The sequence below is a fragment of the Orcinus orca genome, chromosome 16 (assembly GCF_937001465.1).
Source record: "Orcinus orca chromosome 16, mOrcOrc1.1, whole genome shotgun sequence".
NCBI classification, from domain to species: Eukaryota; Metazoa; Chordata; class Mammalia; order Artiodactyla; family Delphinidae; genus Orcinus; species Orcinus orca.
The window spans coordinates 15,918,121-15,939,967 of NC_064574.1; the positions used below are offsets into that span (position 1 = coordinate 15,918,121).

The 21,847-nt window shown below is 52.3% G+C and overlaps 1 protein-coding gene across 1 annotated transcript; it reads left to right on the forward strand.

Moving 5' to 3' along the window:
* The first annotated feature begins 247 nt into the window (after window positions 1-247).
* Window positions 248-20,776, forward strand: SDC4 (syndecan 4). The gene is made up of 5 exons (XM_004272986.3): window positions 248-378; window positions 13,177-13,315; window positions 14,420-14,466; window positions 15,288-15,486; window positions 18,731-20,776. Exons 1-5 carry the CDS (start codon window positions 310-312, stop codon window positions 18,880-18,882), a joined length of 606 nt encoding a protein of 201 aa, XP_004273034.1. The 5' UTR covers window positions 248-309; the 3' UTR covers window positions 18,883-20,776.
* Window positions 20,777-21,847: the final 1,071 nt, after the last annotated feature.

The window sequence follows — 21,847 nt, forward strand, 5'->3', positions numbered from 1 at the left end:
TGTAAAATGGGGTTAGGCACAGTGATCTCCCGTCACCTGCCTAGCAGGGGATCGGGGATCCGGGTTGCTGGAGGTCAGGGATTCGGGTGGACTGAGCGGCCCGGTCCACGGGTAGGGTCCCTCGGGTTTCCAGCTGGGCGGGCAGGCGTAGCGCCCCGGAGGCCCAGCTTTCGCTGGGGAATTCCTGGCGGGTGTGGGCGACGGGGGCGGGCCGGGGCGGGGCCGGGGCGGGACCGATCACCGCCTATAAGAGGGCACGCGCGCCAGCCCTGGCCACCAGCCTTCGCGCTCTCTCCGGACAGTGGTACGATGGCCCCCGCCCGCCTGCTCGCGCTGCTGTGGCTCCTCGTGGGCGCCCTTGCCGTCGCCGCCGAGTCGGTGGGTACTGGGAGATCCCCGGGGGGGCGGACTGGTGCCTCCTTTGTTCCTGGGATCCTGCGATGCGGGGGCAATGGGGAGGGGGATGCGCCGCCCCCAGCTAGACGCAGAGGCCAGAGACACTTTGTTGGAAACTTGGCTCCAGGGTCCCAGGGAGGCTCCGGGGAGAGGGGGGGTGGGGGGCTCCCTCGCGCGCCGTGCGCCCCCAGCCTGTTGCGCTTCCCCTCTCCCTCTGGCCTCAGACCCGCCGCGGGCTCAAGGCTCGGACGTGACTAAGCTGGTGTCACCTCGTTTCCCCTCACCCTCTCGCCCCTTCCCTGGTGATCCTGGGGCAGGCTCGGAGCCCTGACGCCCCTTCTCGCCCTCTAGAATCCGAGATGGCCTGGGAGTGAAGAGGGCTGCCTGTACTAGGAATGGGGAGGGGTTTAGGGTTCTGCAGGGCCTTGTTTCACACACCGGGGCAAGGAGTGAGCCCTGACCTCCGTTCTGGCCGCAGCCCTGCCACTGGCCTGTGGCTCCGGGCAAGGCCCTGCCCCTTCTGAGTCTCGATTTTCCCATCGGCCCAAAGCGTATGGGGGACTGGGACAGGAGGTGACCAGTGCTTCTTTAGGGTCCCTACAAAGTTGGGACGCTGATTTTTCAAGGGCGGACTGGAGGGGACGGTTTAGGCTCACCACTTGGCCAGGAGTCAAGTCTCTGCTCTCCGCCAGAAGAGCGTTTAGCGCTGGGGAAACCTAAAGCTCCCACTTTGGGGTGGGGTGAAGGGGGGCTGGGGGAAGAGAAGGTCTCAGTGAGCCCCGAGGAGCGTCCTTCTCAGCGCTTACTGGTCCCTGCTGTAGTTTACAAAGCCTGGGGCCCACCAGAAGCTCCGTTCGTCCCAGCAGCCAGCTGGGAAGGAGTGAGCCAATCACATCTGGGAAGTTGGGGTGCAGGAATTGCTGAGAGGCAATCTGACCCCCGCCCCCCAAAAAAGCCTGGGCTTTGTGCTTCCTTGGTGCCCTTAAACCTCGGTTTTGGGGAGAGCAAGTCCAGTGGCGTTTAATCATTAATGTCAATTCTTTATGGGCTCCTATTCCTCTGGGATTATTAGGGGTGCTCGTTTCTGCCTGGCAGGCTTCATCTGAGGTATGGGTGAGACCCTGAGCTATACCCACCCCTGACCCCAGCCCCCCTTCCACCCCGTCCCCATGTACAACTGCAGCCCTGAGTGATGACAGCAAACATTTAGTGCTTACAGTACTGTTCTAATAGCTTTCTAATAGCTGCTGTAATGGCTCTATCAGCTAGTTTAATTCAGCCCTTCTGTTTACTGTTTTAAACTGGTCCTGAGGCTACACAGGTCAGCTAACCTGCCCAAGGTCACACAGCTGATAAGAGGCTGAGTCAGATGCAAATGAAGCAGACAGGCTTCCAGGTCCCTTTTTTTCTCTTTTGCACGTATCTTGACGTGTAGTCTGATGCTACTCTGAGTGGCTGCTGTTATGTCTCATCCCTGGGTCACTCTTTAGAATCCATAAAAGATTTGGGGTGGGCCGGCCACAAGGAATTCTGGGGTAGAAGGAAACCGAGGGCCAGAGTGAGGTGATGACTTCCCCAAACTAAGAAGGGCAACCTTGCCAAAAGGTGAGTGGCTGAGTTAGGACTCGAACCCAAGCCTGCTGCTCCCCGTGCAGTGCTCTAAACTAGGCCGCTGAAGGATGTGTTGGCGTCACAGCTGTGGAGGCATCCGAAGGAATGGCATGGCATGTCGCATCGGCCTGGGTGGTGTGGGGAAAAGGGGAAAGACCCTGGTGGTTGAGAGGTAACATGCCGGTCTTGGTTCAGGGGCTGCCAAGCCTGCAGGTGCTTGGGGGGTCGGGGGAGGAGCAGGCAGCTGTGCCTGGGGGCAGTCAGGAGGATGTGGTTTGGGGGAGGGTATGTGGTGACCCATCAGCTGGAGAAGTGAGCCCTAGACAGCTGCTTCCTGAGAGAGATGTCCGTCTCTCTCATCCTGACCTCAGCGCTCCCTTCCTGGCTAATGTTACGAGATCTTCCACCTTGAACTGGGTCCCGGGGCTTCCCCCCTTTCCCCCTGCACCCTGCTCCCAGCACTTTTCCTCCCAAGGTTGTGGCTGGAAAAATCAGACCTAGTCACAGTTGGATTAGACCACAGAGATGATCCGGTCGACACTTTTCTTTTTGCAGGCGGAGAAAATTGAGGCCCAGAGAGAACGGTTTTGGTAATAACAGTTGTTTATGGAGTGCTTTCCATATACCAGGTCTGGTGCATTTTATTCTCATAAAAACCCTAGCATGTGGGGATTATATTATGCCCACTTTACAGATGAGGTGAAATGGTACCATCTTGGGGTAGCAGAGAGCTCCCAGGCCATCAGAATCTCTTGTCCTGTAGTCCCCCTCCAATAATGCTATTGGGGCCACTGCCCAAAGTTTAGGTTTAAGCCAAAGGCCTGTCCTCCCCGTGGGTAGTGCCCTCCTTTCCGCCCCCTCAGTGCCACAGGTTTTGGGAAGGGAACCCAGGCTGAGCCAGACCCTTCTCTGTTAGGTGGGGCTTGCCGTCCTAAACCAGTTCTTCCTGTCCAGCTGGAAGCATTCCCCTGATCTGCCTTCCTGCCACTCCCTCCCTGGCCAATTAAAGGCAGCCTTGTTTTGGGAGCTGGACCCCCGCCCCGTGGTGTTGCTGCCCAGGGGCACAGACGTGGCACCAGGCCCAGTCAGTCCTGGGGAAGTGTCCCCCACGCACCCCGTGTACTTTAGCTAAGAGATGTTTCTGGTCTTCTTGAGAATTCTCTCCTTGGAAGTAGTGGTGGGGACGGAAGCCCAGGGGGTCTAGGACCCTTGAGTGGCCAGAGAGAGTTCTTTGGAATTCTTAGAAGCCCAGAGAGCTACCAAAGGAAAATATTTGGGCCATGCTTTGGAGGGCTGTGTGAGATTGGGTCCCTTTCTCTCTCTGGGTTGACATCCCCCATCTGTAAAATGGAGTTTGAACTGAATAGAGAACCCCTTCCAGCTCGGATATTCTATTAATAATTAAGTAGCTACTCTTTGAAAGCTTTGTGGAAACCATAAAGACATCTAAGGCATTCCCTCCCTTGAAGAAACTTATGGCTCATGAGGGTATTAACATACCCCATCAAATTCTGAGCCCTTCCTCCTCCGCCCCTCTTCCAGCCCCCGACACACCCAGGCCAGGAACTCTGCTCTATTCACTTTCAGTGAAATACCTGGCCCATAGTTAGTACTCAGGAAATGTGTGTATGAATGAACGAGTAAATGTATGCATGTAACTTCATTCTAAAAGGTGCACTGAGGTTATTTCTTACTAACATGATTGCCTCCCAGTGATACTGTGACGTAGGTATTATTATCTCCATTTTTACAGGAAAGTGATGCTCAGAGGAATGTAGGGGCTTGCCAAGGTCAGGACCAGGTCTGTCAGGTAACACAAGGTGTCTGATTTGCAGGTCCTCGGAGAACATTCCAGATGAGGAAATTGGCTGGGTTTGATAGTAGATGCCTTGGGTCCTCCTTCTGAATCGCTGGGTGACCTTGAGCAAACATGCCCTCTCGGTCTCAGTGTCCCCCACTCTGGAATGAGGTTGTTGGACCAAAGCCCTCTAAAGGGTCCTTTCTGGCGGGGGGAGAGGAGCTTTCTTGGCATCCTTGGTTAAGAGTCTACGCAAGAAGCAACGGTGGGGAGGCGGGTGGTGGAGACATTCAGCTCCTTCCATCCCCAGCTCCTGGAAACAGGGCTTTTCCAAGTACTTGGAGCGCTGAGCTGGCCTGAATGAGGGGGTGGGAAGCCTGGCCTGGCTCCCCCGCCCCAGGTCCCTCTTAGGAGGAATTGGCTCCTAGCTGTCCTCGGCCTCCTGGACTGGTGGGTGTGATTTCCAAGTGACGACTTAAAATTGGGGGAAGGGGCTGGACAGGGCTCTGTGAGTCACTGGAGGAGAGTGGTAGCTGGCCTGCCTGAGTCACCCATTTCCTTTCAGCCTCTTGGCTAATAGGATGGCCCTGCAGTGGGCATGTTGGCATGGGCTCCAGAGTTTCACCTTGTCCTTTGGGGGCCTATTAGGGATAGTCAACTAGTGTCCAGGGCCTTGAAGGGACATACAGGAAATACTAGTACTAGGCCCCAGACCTTCACAGCGCCTTGCCTGTGTGTGGCCTCTGACGGAATAGAGTTGACCTCTGCAACTGAATTGTGGTTGCCAAGGGGGAAAGGGGTGGGGAAGGGATGGAGCGGGAGTTTGGGGTTAGCAGATGCAAACTATTACACATAGAATGGATAAACAACAAGGTCCTACTCTATAGCACAGGGAACTATAGTCAATATGCTCTGATAAACCATAATGGAAAAGAGTATAAAAAAGATTGTATATATACGTATAACTGAATCACTTTGCTGTACAGCAGAAATAAACACAACATTGTAAGTCAACTGTACTTCAATTAAAAACAAAAAAAGATTACGTAGAGCAAAAGAGAAGAAAATAAGTGACCCCTGGCAGGTAGTGCTCCCCCCCCCCCGCCCACCCCCGCCTCCCTTAAAGCAAAACTGAGGCTGCAATTGGTCTGAGTTTACAGAGCAAAGCTGGTACAGTCCAGATTGATCCCAGGATTCTGATTTTTCTGACGCTCTCTCTTGCTTCTTGGGATTGGAACATTGATTTGGATTTAGGCAGACCTGACTCCAGAGATGTGAAGCCCCCCCCCCTCTTACCAGCCCCATGGCTTGGGACAGGCCACTGGGCTGCTCCAAGCCTCTGCTTTCTGGTCTATAAGAAGATGGGGTTTGTGGGGAGGCTTGTAGGAGAGGACAAGGCCGCAAGTGGAGCTCTTAGGATCCCGCCTGGTAGGCAGGAGGCCTCAGTGAAAGTTCCCAGCTTTGCCCAGGCTGCCTTGTTGCCAGATGGTCCTTTCCTTTAGAGGATCCCACCCTCAGGGGCCCCAGGAGAGCTCTCTCCCCTCCCCCCAACAGCTGCAAGGTGGGAAGGGAGGAGTCTAGGGTGGGGCTGACAGAGCCCAAATCTCCTATTTGTTTGTCTTAGAAGTTTGTTAATTATCGGATGGGTTGATATTTAAACAAGAACCAGTTCCTGGCAGCCCTACCCCTCCTGCGGGGATGGGTAGGAATCCCCCTGCTGAGCAATTTCTCAGCCTGGAGAGAGACGGGGCAGGGGGACGGGACAACCAGGACACTGCCCGGGCCTCGGGGGTTGGCCTCCCATGCTGGAGGAGCCTTGTGCAGTAGGGGGAGGGCCGGTGTTTCCAGTCCAGAGGCCGAGGGAATTGCAAAAAAAAAAACCGCCCTGGGCTCTGGGGGAGGGAGTGTGATGGTGGACAGAAAAGGTACAGTGTTCTGGAATGCCAGTTTTCAGATGTTTTCATCGTGTGATGCCTAGGGAGAGAGGAGAAGGCTTGTATCAACAGCTGGGGCCTGATTTAACCCTAAGAGTTCAAGCAACCTGACTTGGGCGGGTTTGTTATTAACTCACTGGTGATCTTTGGGCGTGGTTCCCTCTGGCCCTGTCCCCGGGAGGCTGGGAGACTGGAAAATGGGTACGTTTCACGTCAGAAAAACCTGAGTTCCCGTCTCAGCCCTACTGCTCAGCCAGGGACACGCAGTTAGTTAATAAGTCATTTGGCCGGTGTGAGCCCCAGCGTCCTCTATAAAACACCTGTGTCACTCCGGGTCGTCATCAGTGTTTGGCAAACTTGTGAAGTTCTGGTTTAAGTTTAGTTTATTATTAGTGGCTAGACAAGGGTTCTTGACCTGGCCAGAGGTTGGCGTGGGGAGGCGGTTGTCTGTGTGCGCGCTGAGAAATGTAAACCAGTAGTTATGGTTCTTGGGGTTCAGAACTTTTTATCCCTCTCACAGGGCTCCAGGAGTCCCCAAAAAGATCACTCTGTGATCCTAACAGTTCTTAACAGCTTCAGCCTTCTGTGGTCCCCCCTACCCACCCCTGTGACTCCCTACCTCCCACCCCAGCCCCAGGCCCTCCTACTCAGCCCCCTCCCTCCTGCTTTACTCTGCATCCCCCCTCCCCCTCCTTCAGGCTTGGAGCTCGGCTGCCCCAGTTTTCTCTGGCACAGTAGCAGAGGCAGCTAGTCAGGTGACACCTGGGGTAATGGAAAGGGGAGGCAGGGAGAGGCTGGTATGTGTGGAAACAGTGACTTGGTGGGGCCCGCTGGTCGTGGCCAGGCCTGCGGGGGACTGGCTGTACTGTTCAACCTCGGGGCATGGGGGCAGTGGTGACCAACGGCTGGGACACTCCTTGCCCCGGGGAAACCCAGCCAAAAGACGTCTGCGGGACAGACTGACCCGATCTGGAGCTATGGCTTCCCCGAGTGGCGGGGGAGGCTGGGAAGGGGCAGGAAGCCAGCACCCAGGGCTGATCTAATCGGCCGAGACAAGGCTATATCGACTCTGCCCTAGAGAACACGGGAGGCTTGTTTATACCCTGCCCTCGGATCCAGCAGGGACCTCGGATCTGCTGCCTAGATTACCAGCCCAGCTTCAATGCACCTCTGTCTCTGCGGCCCTGAGGGAACCAGCCCCCTCCCGGCTGTCTCCACCGGTAATCGGTAATCGGAGCAGTCCCCAGCTTGGTTACCAGGCCTCCAGACAGAGGAAGGCTTGTCTCTTTGAGAATCGCCTTTCATAGGTGGGGAAACCGAGGCCCAGAGAGAGAATCTCCCACGATTATCCGGGGTGTTAGTGACAAGGATGCCGCATCAGCTTCGGCCAGGGGGATGTCCAGAGGCTCCCCCCACCCTTCCCCTTCCAGTCTCTATTACTAGCTGGCACCCCTGGGTCCTGGAGCTGCCCTGGATGGGCAGGGGGGATTGGTGAAAAGCTGCTGGCAATGCCAGGCCTGGCTTCTCTCCTGAGCGATTGTGTTCCTAGGTAACCCGACCTTGGAGTGGGCAGGGCCGACATTCGAACCCCCATCCCCAGACCTGGCTTAACCCTTCCCATACCAGCACACCAGGTCCTGGATTTGTGTGTGGTTTCTTCTGGCCTTCTAGATATTTTTTTCATCCTCAAGGCAGGTCAGGAAATACTCTGGGGATACAGGTCCCCAAGTAGAGTTTCAAGTGTCTCTCTGGTCACTGCTGTTTGCTCTTTTTGGAAAAATGCAGTTGGTCTCTCCTCTGCCTCTATCTGCTTAGGACAGGTGCTCCAAGCTGTGTGACCTTGCGCAGATCTCTGCCCATCTCTGGGCCTTTCTCTCTTCTATCAGGGGGCCTGACCGGTTGTTAAAGAGTCTCTGGTCTCGGAAGCAAAATAAATAACAAGTTATAGGGTATGTCCCTGCGCAGTTTGCAAAGCACCTCCCCACCCACCAACCACTTTTCTAGCAATGCAACTGCTTCTACAACTTTTCCCAGGTCTCTCTGACCCTTTGAGCACTAATCCCCTTAGCCAGAAGGAAGGCAGATGGGGATTAATAATAGCTGCTACTCACTGAGCACCTGCTGTGTACCAGGCCACGTGCTGGGTCCCTTGCACACCCCAATGCGTTTCACTTAATCCTCATCCTTCAGCAAGGTGCTACTAGCCCTGGTTACAAAAAGAGGAAACTGAGGCTTTAAGATGTGAAATAAATGCCCAGGCTTGTATAGTTAGGGAGTGATAGGACTGCGGTTTGCTGGTGGAACTGCCTTCACAGGTCACCACTCTGGTGGTAGATCCTTCCATTTCTGCCAACATGTAGAGTCCTGATTGTGGCACCCAGGTTTTGCTCATTCTAGGGGATATCTGACCCTTCAGAAGGAGGATGGGGGAGGACCATGCCTGGATCAGTGGCCCCTTCTGGGGATCTCCTGCCGGGACCACTGTGCTGGGTTCAACAGTTAGGGCCCAGGGTACTCGGCATCCCAGCTTCCCCCCAAATTTGGCTTGCCCAGTTGACCTTCTGGTCTCACCCCCGAAAGAAGGGTCGAGTGTGTCCCTGACCCCTGGGGGTGGCTTCCTCCCCTGGGGAAGGGCCAGGTGGGGGAAGGCTCGCCTCTCTTTTCCTCCCACCCGTTCTCTGACCCTGAACTTCTCCCCGGTGTCCCAGCCAAGTTTCTGTTCTTTTGTTTAAGCAATATCACTTTTACCTTTGTTTACTCCCTGACCAGGGGAAGGGGTGCCCTGGAGCCCTGGCCTGGAATTTGTACGCTCTGGGCTGTGGCACTGGGGTGGAGAGGTAAATTGTGGGTGGCAGTGAGAAGTCTGGCTGTGGCAAAGACATGGTCTTGAGAAAGATCTAGGTTTGAATCCCACCTCTGTCGCTTTCTAGCTCTGTGACTTTACATGAATGACGCAACTGAAGCTCTCTTTCCAGCAACATGGGTAGAGCACCTTACAAGGCTGTTGTGTTAATAAAAACAGCTCATACGGAGAAAAACCCAGTTTGGTGCCCGGCATGTCGTGGGTACTAGTGCCTGGCCCCATGATTTTCCTGGGTGACTGAAGCTGTAGGACTTTGCAGTAGGGTTGCTGATGTTTCCTAGCTTCATGCCAATCGCCTAAGGATTGGATGTGGGTTATATCTGGAGTGACAGCTGCTGCCCGTGCATTTGCTGAGCCCTTTAGGGGCAGCCCAGACCCTAGAAGACCCTAGAAGTGGGAAAGGAAGACAAGTCCAACCCAGGAGCCCAGAGACCTAGGTTCTTTTTTTTTTGAATTTTTTGAATTTTTGAATTTTTATTTATTTTTTATACAACAGGTTCTTATTAGTTATCCATTTTATACATATTAGTGTATACATGTCAATCCCAATCTCCCAATTCATCCCAACACCACCACCCCCCGCCACTTTCCCCCCTTGGTGTCCATACGTTTGTTCTCTCCATCTGTGTCTCTATTTCTGTCCTAGGTTCTTTTTTTTTTTTTTTTAGGGACCTAAGTTCTAAGTCCAGTTCTGCTTGGGTGACCTTGGCAAAGGCCCTTATCTTTTAATCTGGGTAATAAAGTGAGATGGTTGGGCCTCAGACACCTTCTGTAGGTAGGCATTAGTCTTCACAGCACAAAATAGCGCCTACCCCTCTTCTTTGCTATGGAGACTCTGGGGAAGCATCCAGCATCTCTAAACCTCCAGGCAGCAGCCCCAGGTGCCCACCAGGGTCTGCTGATTCAGCTGCTGATTTCTGTTGTGTGTCTATGAGTAGGACAAAGATATAGAGAGACCTGAGGGCCCAGAGAGGGTGCCTGTGCGTGCACACACGTGTGACCACACGCTCCCCGGGCAGGGATGGGGTGAGCCAGGTGCAGGGTGGAGTCCCTCTCTGGTCAGGGCTCGGCCTGGCTGCTGGGGGGCCTGGTTCTTCAAAGCCACCTCAGACTGAATGGGCCTTGTCTGAAAAGAGGGTGGGGGAAGGGAGGGCTCTTGGAATCCCCCCATCCACACACAGACACAAAAGGGATACTTGCCCACAATCCCAGGGAGCCTGGTTGCGTCTTGCTGGTCTAGTCTTAGGGATTCTGCCCACTTGGGAATTTCCCTCTTGTCAGGGGTCTTGGGCAGAGAAGGGGCCACTTCTGTAGCTGGAGAGGATTTAATTTCCTGTGTCCTCCATCAGTACGCCTCACAGAGCTCCTCCTAAGCCCTTTGACTTGCTGGAAGAGGGCACCTGGGCTCATCTAATGCAGCCTTTAGGGATCCCTGCCCATTTATTTATTTGTTTGTTTGTTTGTTTATGGCGCACCACACGCCACGCAGGTTCCTTTAGGGATCCCTGTCCGCTTGCTTATTTATTTATTTATTTGTGGCACACCACATGGCATGCAGGTTCTTACTTCCCCAACCAGGGATCGAACCTGTGCCCCCTACAGTGGAAGCTCGGAGTCCTAACCACTGGACTGCCAGGGTATTCCCAATCCCTGTCCTTTTAGAGCTGAGATAGGTGTCTGATGGGATCTAATCCTGGCTACTTCTGGCCATTCCTGACCTTAAGAAAAGTCATTTATGCTCTCAAGGAACCTGGTATAAAAATGAAGGGTTAGGGGCTTCCCTGGTGGCGCAGTGGTTGAGAGTCCACCTGCCGATGCAGGGGATGCGGGTTCGTGCCCCGGTCCGGGAAGATCCCACATGCCGCAGAGCGGCTGGGCCTGTGAGCCATGGCCACTGAGCCTGCGCATCCGGAGCCTGTGCTCCGCAACGGGAGAGGCCGCAACAGTGAGAGGCCCGTGTACCGCAGCAAAAAAAAACAAAAAAAAAACCCAACAACAACAAAAAATGAAGGGTTAGGGATGACCCGGTGACCCCCAAGATGGCTGAACTAGGAATCAATCTAGTTTTCAGCCTGGGTTTTGCTTCAGACTTGGTCTTCATTTCCTGATGTAAAACAGAGCTGTTACCAACCAGTCAGTGTGCTGATCCCGTGGGTTGTTTTGAAACCCTCCTCAGCACTTTCACCCACTAAAAGAAAGGCAGGATTCATAAATAACCAGTCGTGGCTCCTGGGAATGAGAAGGTAGGGGAAGGTCTCAGCCTGAAACAACACAGTGTTGGGACCCCAGCCCCCATCTTGAGGACTTTGAGCTCTGACTTGTCTCCAGGCCAGATAAGCAAGTGGCCAAAGTACCTTCTTTCCCTCCTGGGCTGGGTTTGACCTCCGCTTGACAGGACTCCCTCCTAACCGAGGTAGGTGGGCACTCTGTGTACACGTGTGTTCATGCATGTGTTTATCCGTATGTGGCTAAAGGCTCAGGTGACCCATGCCTGGGTTCTGGTCCAGTGTGGGGACTTTCTTGCCTGGGTGATCTTGGGGAAGTGACTAATTTTCTGAGCATCTCCCCGCCCCCCGCCCCCCCCCCCCCCCCCCCCCCCCCCCCCCGCCTCTTAATACTTCTGCAAATAAGGGCTATGAGGTGGAGCTCATTCACGCTAAGTGCTTAGTGTAGTAAGACGCCGGGGTCCTGCTGTTTCTGATTCTGGGCCCCAGGGGAATTTGCAGCAGGAGATGGGGGTAGAGCACAGGGACCCCACCCTAGGTACAGGCAGCTTGCGCAACCACGGAGGAGCCTTCCTCCAGTGCTGCCAAACTGAAGCCACAGGCATGGGGCTGTGCGGGGGCTGGAATTCCAGTGCCGGCAACCCCACAGCTCCTGATTCCCGAGTCATGAAGTCATCCCCCACCAGGGCTTAACCCCTTCTGGCTCCCCACCCCCACGTGTACCAAGCGTTCAGCAGAGATTCTCGCCTTGGCGGTGGGAGGGGGTTGCCTGCCCACTGCCTTCCTCCCGGCCTGACCCTGCTCCCTTCCGGGAATCCAGCTGCCCTTGACAGGGTGGAAGGGGACCTGATATGATAGTCCGGTTCCGCCCACCTCTCCCCGGAAGCCTGGGCCTCTCCCACAGATGGTAACCTTGTCTTAGGAACGGATGTTCCTTCTCAGGCTCTCCCCTGTGTTACTGGCAAGTCTCTGCTGGGTGAAGTACAGCTTGGGCAGTCAGAAGCACGCCCTGGCCTCTTTCCTGAGCTATGTAGCTAACTCACTGTGTGACCTTGGGCAAGTCACTGCTGTGTCCGGGACTCATCTTGCAAATTCTGTGAAATGGGAGGACAGGGGCCTCCCTGGGCTCCAGCTGGTGTTCCTGGTTCTGAGGAGACCTTCCACTCCCTGCAGTTAGGGGGTTGGGGAAAAGAGAATGTCTTGGGCAGGGGTGTGTATTGAATGTATTCGAAACCCTGACGCTTCTGGGAAATAATAGGCACTTTAATATTTGAGTTCATTAGTGAAAGAATGAACTTTGCCCAGGGCTGCTGTTCTGTGGGCAGAGGAAGGCTTAACCCAGAAGCTAGGGGGAAGGGTGGTGCGCATCCCATATATTTCCCGACTCTCTTGAAGGAGCTTTGTTTTACGCTCAGCTGAACTTGAGGGGATGGGAGCAGGGTAGCTGATGTTCTGTAGGACTTGGGGAAAGTTCTTCGCCTTCCTGGATCTTTCATACTTTCTTTTTGAAAGCTTCTCAGTGGGGATGGACCTAAGATTCTGCTGTGAACAGCTAGCCCCAATAGGTGGCAGCTGAGTGATACACATGGGTCCTGGAGTGGATGGTCCGTGAGGGCAGAGGCAGGGCTTACTTAGCACACGGCAGAATGACTCCGTGGGAGATGTTTGGAAGGCTGAATACACGAGTGTGCTCATGTACTCTTGAGTCCCTAGCTCCGGGCAGAGCCCTGACCCGAAGCTGTCCTGGGGTGTGGGTGGGCCAGCCCTGCCTGTCCCAGCCCAGTCCGACTCAGCTGGGAAAGTTGTCCTGGACAGGGCGTGACCAGCACCAGTGGCCCTCTCCCTGCCGTGGGTGAATCAGCTGTGATAGCATCATAGCGCCCTGGAGTGTGGATGGGGAACAGTGGCTCTGAAGGCGGGCAGCCCTATGTGGAGTCCTCACTTCTCCATCTGCTACTCCCGTCACCAAGAGAAAATGATTTAATATCTTTGATACCCAGCTTCCTCAGTTATAAAATGGAGTTAAAGACTGGCCTTTAGAGTTATTAAGAACAGAGCCTGGCATATAGCAAGTGCCTCAGTACAGGGCACCTAAGATATTTATATTCTGTTCATGACCACCTTTATATTTTTATTAGCTCAGAATGGGAACGGAATTTGTCTAAGGTCACACAGCAAGTTAGGGGCCAGGAGGGGGCCAGGACCCAGGTCTCCAGGCTCTGGCCTGATCCTCTTCCAGCACCCCAGCTCACCTTCCTGAACGCCCACTTCACTGCCTCTCCAGGGTTCAGGGGCTGCTATAGAGCACTGGGAGGCGACTGACTGATGTGTCTCCTGTTTTTACCCTAGATCCGAGAAACTGAGGTCATCGACCCCCGAGACCTCCTAGAAGGCCGACACTTTTCCGGAGACTTACCGGACGACGAGGATGTTGGGGTACCTGGGCAGGAGCCCCATGACTTTGAGCTGTCTGGCTCTGGAGATCTGGGTACGGAGGATGTGGTGGGCAGGCCGGGGCCCAGGGCTGGAGGGAACCCATCCTCTTCCTCCTACAAGGGTGACCCCGCCTTGAAGTTGGATTTTCCTATCGTGCCCCTCCCCCTAAAAAGGGGGGAAACAAAAGTTGCCGGATCAACCCATCCCTGAAACCCTCTCTGGGCAAATGGTTTGTTGCTTTGAGTTCAATTTTAGTTCTATCTTTGCGCCAGCCCGAACCTGTCCACCTTCGGACAGGGTTGGGTGGGGTGGGCGTGGGGAGGAGGACTGTTGAGTGTTTTTCTTCCTTTGAAAAGGAAAGGGAGCAGCTCAGAAGCCTGGGGGCAAGGTGACGAGAGCGGTGTGGGTGGGAACGGATAGCAAACCCCCTGCTTCAGAGGGCGTGGGAGTAGTGAAGGGGCCCAGACCAGGGGCCGGTAACTCTCCTGGTCTGTGACTTCCTGGCTCCGGCTGCCGGGCTAGACAGAACTGCAAGAGGCATCCCTCCTATGTGTGAGGTGGTGTAATAATTTGAAGTTTGAGCTTTGAAGACATGTAGTCCCGAGTTCCAACTGCCACTCGGTGACCTCTAAGCCTTGGTTTCCTCATCTGTGAGATGGGAATAGAAATGACAGTGCATCGGTGTCTGTGTTGTGGAGTTGGGACTGAGTGAAAGCCCTTGGCATTTACCACACGCTTGGGAAATACACGAATATTGCAATTTCTAATATTTACTGTTGCAATCTAGATTCTTCTCAAATGAATCCCCTGGAGATCTTGTTAAAATACAGATTTTGATTTAGTGGACCCTGAGGGTCTGCATTTCTAACCAGCTACCGGGTGATGCTGTTGGTCCTGGGATCTATATGGAGCAAGAGTTTGGAGCTGACAAAAAAATCTGCCCAGTTACCAGCTCAACATTCCTGTGAAAGAGCCAGGGAGGCAGGTCTCAGGAGCCCCATTTTACAGATGAGATGACTGCGGCTGGGGTGGGAATGATCACCTGCTGGACACTGAACATTTGGGGGCCGATTGTGAATTCGAACTCCCACCAGCCCTGGGTCATTGACCTGGGGGTAACCGACCTCACATTCACACGGCCTTTCTGTCCTTACAGATGACTCAGAGGACAGCCCTATCTTCCCGGAAGTGATCCATCCCTTGGTAAGCAGCTACACACTTTTGCCTCTCCTGTTCTTAGTACCTCTTGAGGGGAGCAGAATAAGTGGGAGTCTGACCTCGCTCTGCAAGAAGGCTTCTATTTGTGGCCCTGGACTCTTGGGACAGGCACAACTCTGGGTCATGGGCAAGCCATCCTCTCTGCAGGGGTAATCAGTAAGTGATAAACACTTAGATGTGTTTCCAGCCTCTTTTTTAGTGTGCGTTTCTAGGTATTTCCCAACATTAATATCGAATTATACATACAGTTCTATGTACTTCGTTTTTCACTTAAAGTGATCATGAGTATTTCCACACATAATTAAGTGTTTTTCCTATTCATTTTTATGGCCTGCGTAATCAGAGTTCACCCAGTTTCCCTTATTGATGGAAAAGAGGTTTATGATTTTTTGATCCTTCAATGACAACACTACAGCAAGCATCTTTTACACAAATCTCTGATTAGCCCCTTAGGACAGAGTCCCAGAGGCAAAATTGCTGCCTTAATGGAGAAGCTATTTCTGCAGTTTTGCCAAACCACCCTCCAGAATAGAATAGTAATATTCTATTACTCTAGAATATTCTAGAACACCTGCTTCCCTGTGCCCTTGGTCACGTTATTCATTCCCCTTTTGGGACAGATTTACTAGAAAAGTTGACAGCATAATTGTTGAGAGGTTGTTGCTGATTTCTGCTCTAGGACCACGTGGTTTGGCCAGCGAGATGCAGAACCAGATTCCTCACCTGGCTGAATGTCCCTGTCCCCTGCCCTGGGTCCCTCCCCAAACCATGCTGAGTGTTGGTCTCTTTTCCTTCCCTCTGTCCAGGTGCCTCTAGATAACCACATACCTGAGAAGACAGGGCTTGGGAGCCGGGTCCCCACCGAACCCAAGGAACTGGAGGAGAATGAGGTCATCCCCAAGAGGATGTCACCCTTTGGTGGGGACGAGGATGTGTCCAACAAGGTGTCCATGTCCAGCACAGCCCAGGGCAGCAACATCTTTGAGAGGACAGAGGTTCTGGCAGGTAAGGTCCCATGCTTCCCACAAGATACCCCGAAGGGGGAGAGGGCTTCAGGTGGAGGCAGAATAGAGCTGCAGGCAAGGATGCCGCTAGCCCATTAGGCAACTTGGTACCCCTTCCTTGCAACCCCTGGGTGCCCTGGGGCCTTGAAGGATGACACTTCCCCAAAGACTCTGTGCAGCCTGTTTCACAGAGAGGAAGAATTACATATCAAGGGCTAAAAAAAATAGATGTTGAGTCATTCACTTGCCCTAAGTCCTTCTCTTATTTACAAAGCACTTTCCCAGCCTGAGTTTAGCAGCTGGGGAGTCAATTATTAAAAGTTTAACCTACCTTGAAAATGTCCCCTGAAAGCCCAGAGGCTCCTTTGGGTTGGGCTGTCTTCCCCTCCCCCTGCTGTCACTTGGCAGCCTTGTGACCTAGGCTGAGAAGCTTTCCAGCCTCAATGGATGAAGTGACCCTCAGTTTCCTTGTCTGCAAATGGATACAGTGCTATCCCCTTGGGTTTCATGACTTCATGAAAAGTAGAATCTAAAATAACTTGGCAAACTGTAAAGGGCCGTTCTGGTTTTAGTATAGTTCACAATAGTAGACGGTACAGTACAGTACACTAGTAGTAGGTGGCACCCAGGGAAACTTCATGGGCCAGATTAAGAAACAGAGGCCTAGAGAGAGTACGTGTTTGGCAAGAGCTGTAGCACTCTTGACTGTAATGTGCTGTGTGGCGAAAGCTCTGTCCCGGGGAGAGGCTTCAGGAGTGGCTCTGTGTAGCCTGGCTGTGGGGTCTTCAGCTGGGGTGGTATTTGGCTTTTTCTCTTCTTCCCTGGCAGCTGTGGGGGTCCCCAAAGCTGGGTCGGGGGCTTTGTCAGAGGGAACTCCCTTTCTGGCCAGATTCTACAGGCCGAGGGCCAGCCTGGATGAACCAGCCTGGTGAAGGGGCACTCTGGGCCCAGGCTGGGTTTTTCCTGTCTTCTGGCAAGCAGCTGGGCCGGCAGCTCCGAGTAGGCTGGAGGTACAGGGAAAGAGCCCTGTGCGCTGCCTGCAACCAGGACAGATGAAGGATCTTGCCTGCATCTTGCCGGGGTATAACCCCTGGGGACATTGGGCCCAGCTCAGCGCTGACCCTGGCCCACGGGTCCCAGAGTCAATGTTCTTTGAACTTTATGTGTGATGTGGGTGGGGTGAGGGATGCTGTCGAAACTAGAGGGGCCCTTAGAGACCTTTTAATCTTTGTAAGTTTCAAACTACTTGGTGGAAGTTCAGAGGTAAAGCCTGCCCCGTCTTTCTTCACCCACAGAGTTTCACTTTTATCTGGTGGATGTGGGATAAGGTTTTGGCTTTTACCAACTAAGCGTTCTACTGCTTTTAAAGAAAAACGTAAAAACCACTGATCTAGTCCAAACAACTGTTTCTTATACATAGAGAGACTCAGACCCAGAGAAAGCAAACCGCTTACTTTGGGTCATTTAGCAAGAGAGAACCGGGTCATCTCAATACTTCCAATGGAGAATTACACAAGTGTGAGATCTTCAGTTGAAAAGTTATATTGTTGAGCTAGCTGAGGCGGGACCCTCCATTCCAGTAGTTTTTAAAAAGCACCTGGGACTTTATCCAGTGCTTGTCATGTGCCATGTGATTAATGCACCTGCCTCATTGAGTCCCCATGACAACCACATCCGCCAGGTATGGTTATCTATACTCTACAGATAAGGAAACTGAAGCTTGGAGAAGCCTAGTCACTTGTCCAAAGGCACAAGACCAGACAGTGGTAGACCTGGCATTGGAACCTAGGACCACAGGCACTTCTGAGACTGTCCTTGAGCCTTGACCTGTGGGGAATCCCAGCACAGACCAAGGGTCTAACAGGAGTCATCAGAGGGAAAGGTGATGGAAACGGGAAGGGGGTTGATACCTGATAGTCCACGTCCTTTTTCTGGTATTTCCTGGGGGTACTTTGTTGCTGCTTTTTCGTCATTTTAGTCAAGAAAGAGCCTGATTTGGTTCTCTGCCACTCTGTCCCCATTCTGTGCATGGATTTGGAGTGTGTGCAGGGGCAGAAAATTAATCTTCTTAGGTTAAGACTGAATTAGGGGACTCAATCTGCTACAGAAAGGATTCTGGGAGATATCCCTGCCCGCTCAGCAAACAGGAGTGAGCCCTCCGGGCAGCCTGGTGTCGTACAGAGAACATAACATTCACCTGAAAAGCCCACACCTGCCTGACACTAACGAGGTGCCCTCGGCCAGTGCTCCTCTCTGAGCCAAATTGTGTCATATGTTATTAAGCACCTACTGTTGTGCCAGAATGATTCAGGGTGCTAGGGACACAGATATAAACCACGAAGGTTCATCATTAATGAGTACTCAGCATATGCTATGCACTGTTCTGAGCTCTCTAAGTGGATTAATTTATTTAATCCTGGGGACAAACCTATGAGAAAGGCACTATTGTGTCCATTTTGCAATGAGAGAGATGAAGGAATTTTATTATTTAGATCCCGCAGCCAGTTAAGTGGCAGAGATAGGAATGGAACGTAGGCCTTAAGCACTGAGTTCGTATGTAGGGACATAAACCACATGTACAATTTTTTTTTTGGCCACACCGTGCGGCATGTGGGATCTTAGTTCCCCAACCAGGGATCAAACCCATGCCCCCTGCAGTGGAAGCATGGAGTCTTAACCACTGGACCGCCAGGGAAGTCCCAAACCACATATATAATTATCTATAACGTAGGAGTGTGGACACATCTGCATGTGGTAACTGTGTATGGTAGCATATACCTGCGTGTGTATAGACTGTATATACCAGTCTATAGACATGTAGGTCTGCACAGGGATGCATGCACACGGGGTCAGCTAGAGAGCTCGCTGTGCTAAGGACCATGGGGTAAGTAGGTTTAAGGGGGATTTCCACAGCCTGCAGTTTCTCTTCTTCCTGGCTCAGGGCTGAGCTGGGAGTTGGCCTGGTGTTGAGAAAGAGCCTGGCTTTGGACTCAAGCAGATGTGGGTTGGAATGGTGCCTTTGTCACTCTGGTTCTATGGTTTTTTCGGTGACTTACAGTGACCCCCTTCTCATTAATGAGGTTATGAGAATCAAATTCAGTAAGGCATCAGCAGAGCACACCCAGGGGAGTGATGGCGAGGACGTCTAGTGGTAGGAGAACCGACCAGGCAGAAGTGGCCAGTGTACCCCGAGGTCGCGACGGGCAGCCAGCTCTCACCTCACCGCTCCCCTCTCTCCTCTCCAGCTCTGATTGTGGGCGGTGGCGTGGGCATCCTCTTTGCCATTTTCCTGGTCCTGCTGCTGGTGTACCGCATGAAGAAGAAGGACGAGGGCAGCTACGACCTGGGCAAGAAACCTATCTACAAAAAAGCCCCCACCAACGAGTTCTATGCCTGAGGCTTCCTCCTGAGCACCTGCTTGGACTTCATGGGGAAGGGCCGCTGAAGGATTTTGAAGGGTGGACATTAGGGGAGGGGGAGGGCAACCCAGTCCTGATCTATCAGCATCTCCAGCTCCGATTAGGGTTTCAGTGTCAGAAGAGACATCATCTTCTACTGTTCCTGCCTGCCTCTTCTTGATTCTCTGGGCCTCCATTGTCCCAGCAGAAAAACAGGGTTAAACTTGGCCTTTCTCAAGGCCAAGTCTGGGATTGGATCGTTTCTTCATCTTCCGGTTTAGAATCAAGGCCCAGCTGAGAGCCTGTACTGAACAGGCCTCATCCAGAGCCTTTCTAAGCTATTGTGTGAATCCTGCTGGAGGGGGGCCCCCACCCCCGGCCTTCTTCCCTCCCTCCCTTCCTTCCACAGCCTGGCGCCTCTGCCAGGAGCTGGGAGAAGGAACCAGAACCATCTATCTGCACCTGGAGATGTGTCCCTCAAAGGGCACCTGCAACCACACTATGAGAGTCTGTGGTACACCTTGGGCCATTCTAGCCTCTTCCAAGTGACTTTTGGAAATCAACATTTTTTATTTGGGGAGGGTGGGGAGAAGAGCTGAAAGTTCATTGTGAAATGGACTTGTAGAATATTCATAAATCTATTTTTAGTGGGATTTTTTTTTAATGTTCATTCCTTTGTACAGAGTCTCTCTACCTGGGCAAGAATACACAGAAGCCGAGGCATTCTCCTCCCTCTTGCACCTTTCCACAGTACTTGCTAAGTTTGTATTTAATGTTTTTTGTTTTTGTTACTCGAAAGAGAGAGCAGAGTTGGAGATATAATTTTTATTAATTTTTTTTTACTATTTATAGCTTCAGACAGGGCCTCTCCTTCCCTCTTGCCTCTTTTTCTTTAAATCCCCTCCCCGTGTTTTTTGTTTTTTTAATTCTTCATACTTCCCTGCTTATGACCTTGGCCCTTTCTAAAGCTGCTTCCTCTAAGAAGCTTTTGCTGAAATATAGTTTTCTAGCAGATCCCAAAACATAACCTAGGGGATGGGATATTTGTGTCTCTTTTTCATGTAATATATTATTATTCTTCCTTGGTTCTAGCAAAATAGATAAATATATTTTTTCAGGAAATAGTGTGCTATGATATTCCCACGTAAAGCTGGGTGGTTGCGTGAGTGAATTTTTGTGTGGCTGAGTGGATTTTTGCCTCTTTCTCTGGTCCTGTTCTTTGGTGCCTCCTCCTGACTGGGCTGGAAACCTTCTCTCCAGCTTTTGCTTTGAGCCTAGCTGGGGTTCCTTCATTTGCTGTCTCCTCATTTAAGAGAAAATTGGAGAGCAGTGCTATCCAATATGGCAGCCACTAGCCACATTGAGATCAATTAAAACTACACGAAGTCAAACGTTCATTCCTCAGTTATAGTAACCACATTTCAAGCGCTCAGCAGCCCCACGTGGCTGGTGGCTGGTGTACCAAACATGTAGGCAGAGCCCACTGGCGACGGTTGGACAGCACAGCTCGAGAACTAAGCTGGTTTAACAAGTCACAGCCCCAGTTTTGCTGATGACCTTTGTCTCCCTAGACAAAGGGGGATGGGGGAGGGCTGATCAGGCCCTGGCCCTGTTATCTGTGACCCTTCCTCTCCAGAGAGGAGAGGCCTGGAGAGGCCTAGTGGCTTAGCCAGGGCAGGCGACACCTCCTGACCCCATTGGCTGGGGTTGGGGGGGGTGGATTACCCTTGCTTCCCTCACCTTTCATCACCATAACCCCAGGGTCCCAGCTGGCTGGGTCCTCTTCCTCCCCTGGTGTCCTTTTCCTCTGGCCATGTTGGGAGTGAGCACCTCACACTGTTGTCTGTTACTGATTTTTTGATAAAAAGATAATAAAACCTGGTACTTTCTAGATCGCCTGCCTCTATCATTTTTAAGTTCATCAGACGTCATCCTTTCCCTTGATCTCAGTGGAGCCTGAGGTAATTGCTACCAGACACCAGAAGCAGAGATGTAAGACGCCAGGAAAGAGCCCGGACAGGAGGGAGGAAAGTCAGAACATGCACACTGGCCGGTGGGCCATGTCTCGCCTACCTCGGACTTTTGTTTAGGCGGCACCGTGTTTCAAAAACAAACGCAGAAATCCTTGAATTAGTTGCCGACTATGAAAGTGAGGATGTTTCCCATAAAAATCCAGACTGATTCCCTACTTCTCCCTGGGGGAAAAAAAAATCAAGATTTGGCAACTCTCAGGCTGCATGGCAACCGCCGGGAGTCGCTGATGGGCGGGTACCTGTTTAGATGCAGGCTCTCTGCTTTGCCACAGTCTGTCCACCTGCTTGGCCTCTGGGCATCGAAGCTGGTAGGCTCTGGTCAGATACCATTGATGCCTCTCGATCCTCATAACAACCTTCTGAGGTGGGTAAGATCCTTTCTTTTATTTTTAAATTAAATTAAATTTATTTATTTATTTTGGCTGTGCTGGGTCTTAGTTGTGGCACGTGAGATCTTCGCTGCGGCATGCAGACTTCTTAGCTGTGGCATGCAGACTCTTAGTTGCGGCATACGTGCAGGATCTAGTTCCCCGACCAGGGATGGAACCCGGTCCCCCTGCATTGAGAGTGCAGAGTCTTACCCACTGAACCACCAGGGAAGTCCCAGTTCCTCTCATCTCTTCGATCTGCATTATCCAATCCAGTGGCCACTAGTTACATGTGAGTGTTTAAATTAAAATTAATTAAAATTCAAAAAATTAAAATTCAGCTCCTTAGTGGCACTAGTCACATTTCAAGTGCTCAATAGCCACACGTGGCTGGTGCCCACTCTGTTGGATAGAGCAGATATAGAACATTATCGACTGCGGTAGGGCTAGGTTGGATGGTGTGAGATTAGCTCAGGATCCCGGGATTTGGATTTCACCTTCATTAGCTGTTACTTTGGGCTCCAATGGGCTCCAGGGAGGTGGGTCAGAACTTGGTCCATAGG

Coding starts and splice junctions, on each gene's coding strand:
- SDC4 (XM_004272986.3), top strand. CDS start 310: ATGGCCCCCGCCCGCCTGCTCGCGCTGCTGTGGCTCCTCGTGGGCGCC. Junction 13,316..14,419: donor GTCTGGCTCTGGAGATCTGG/GTACGGAGGATG, acceptor CTGTCCTTACAG/ATGACTCAGAGGACAGCCCT. Junction 15,487..18,730: donor GAGGACAGAGGTTCTGGCAG/GTAAGGTCCCAT, acceptor TCTCCTCTCCAG/CTCTGATTGTGGGCGGTGGC.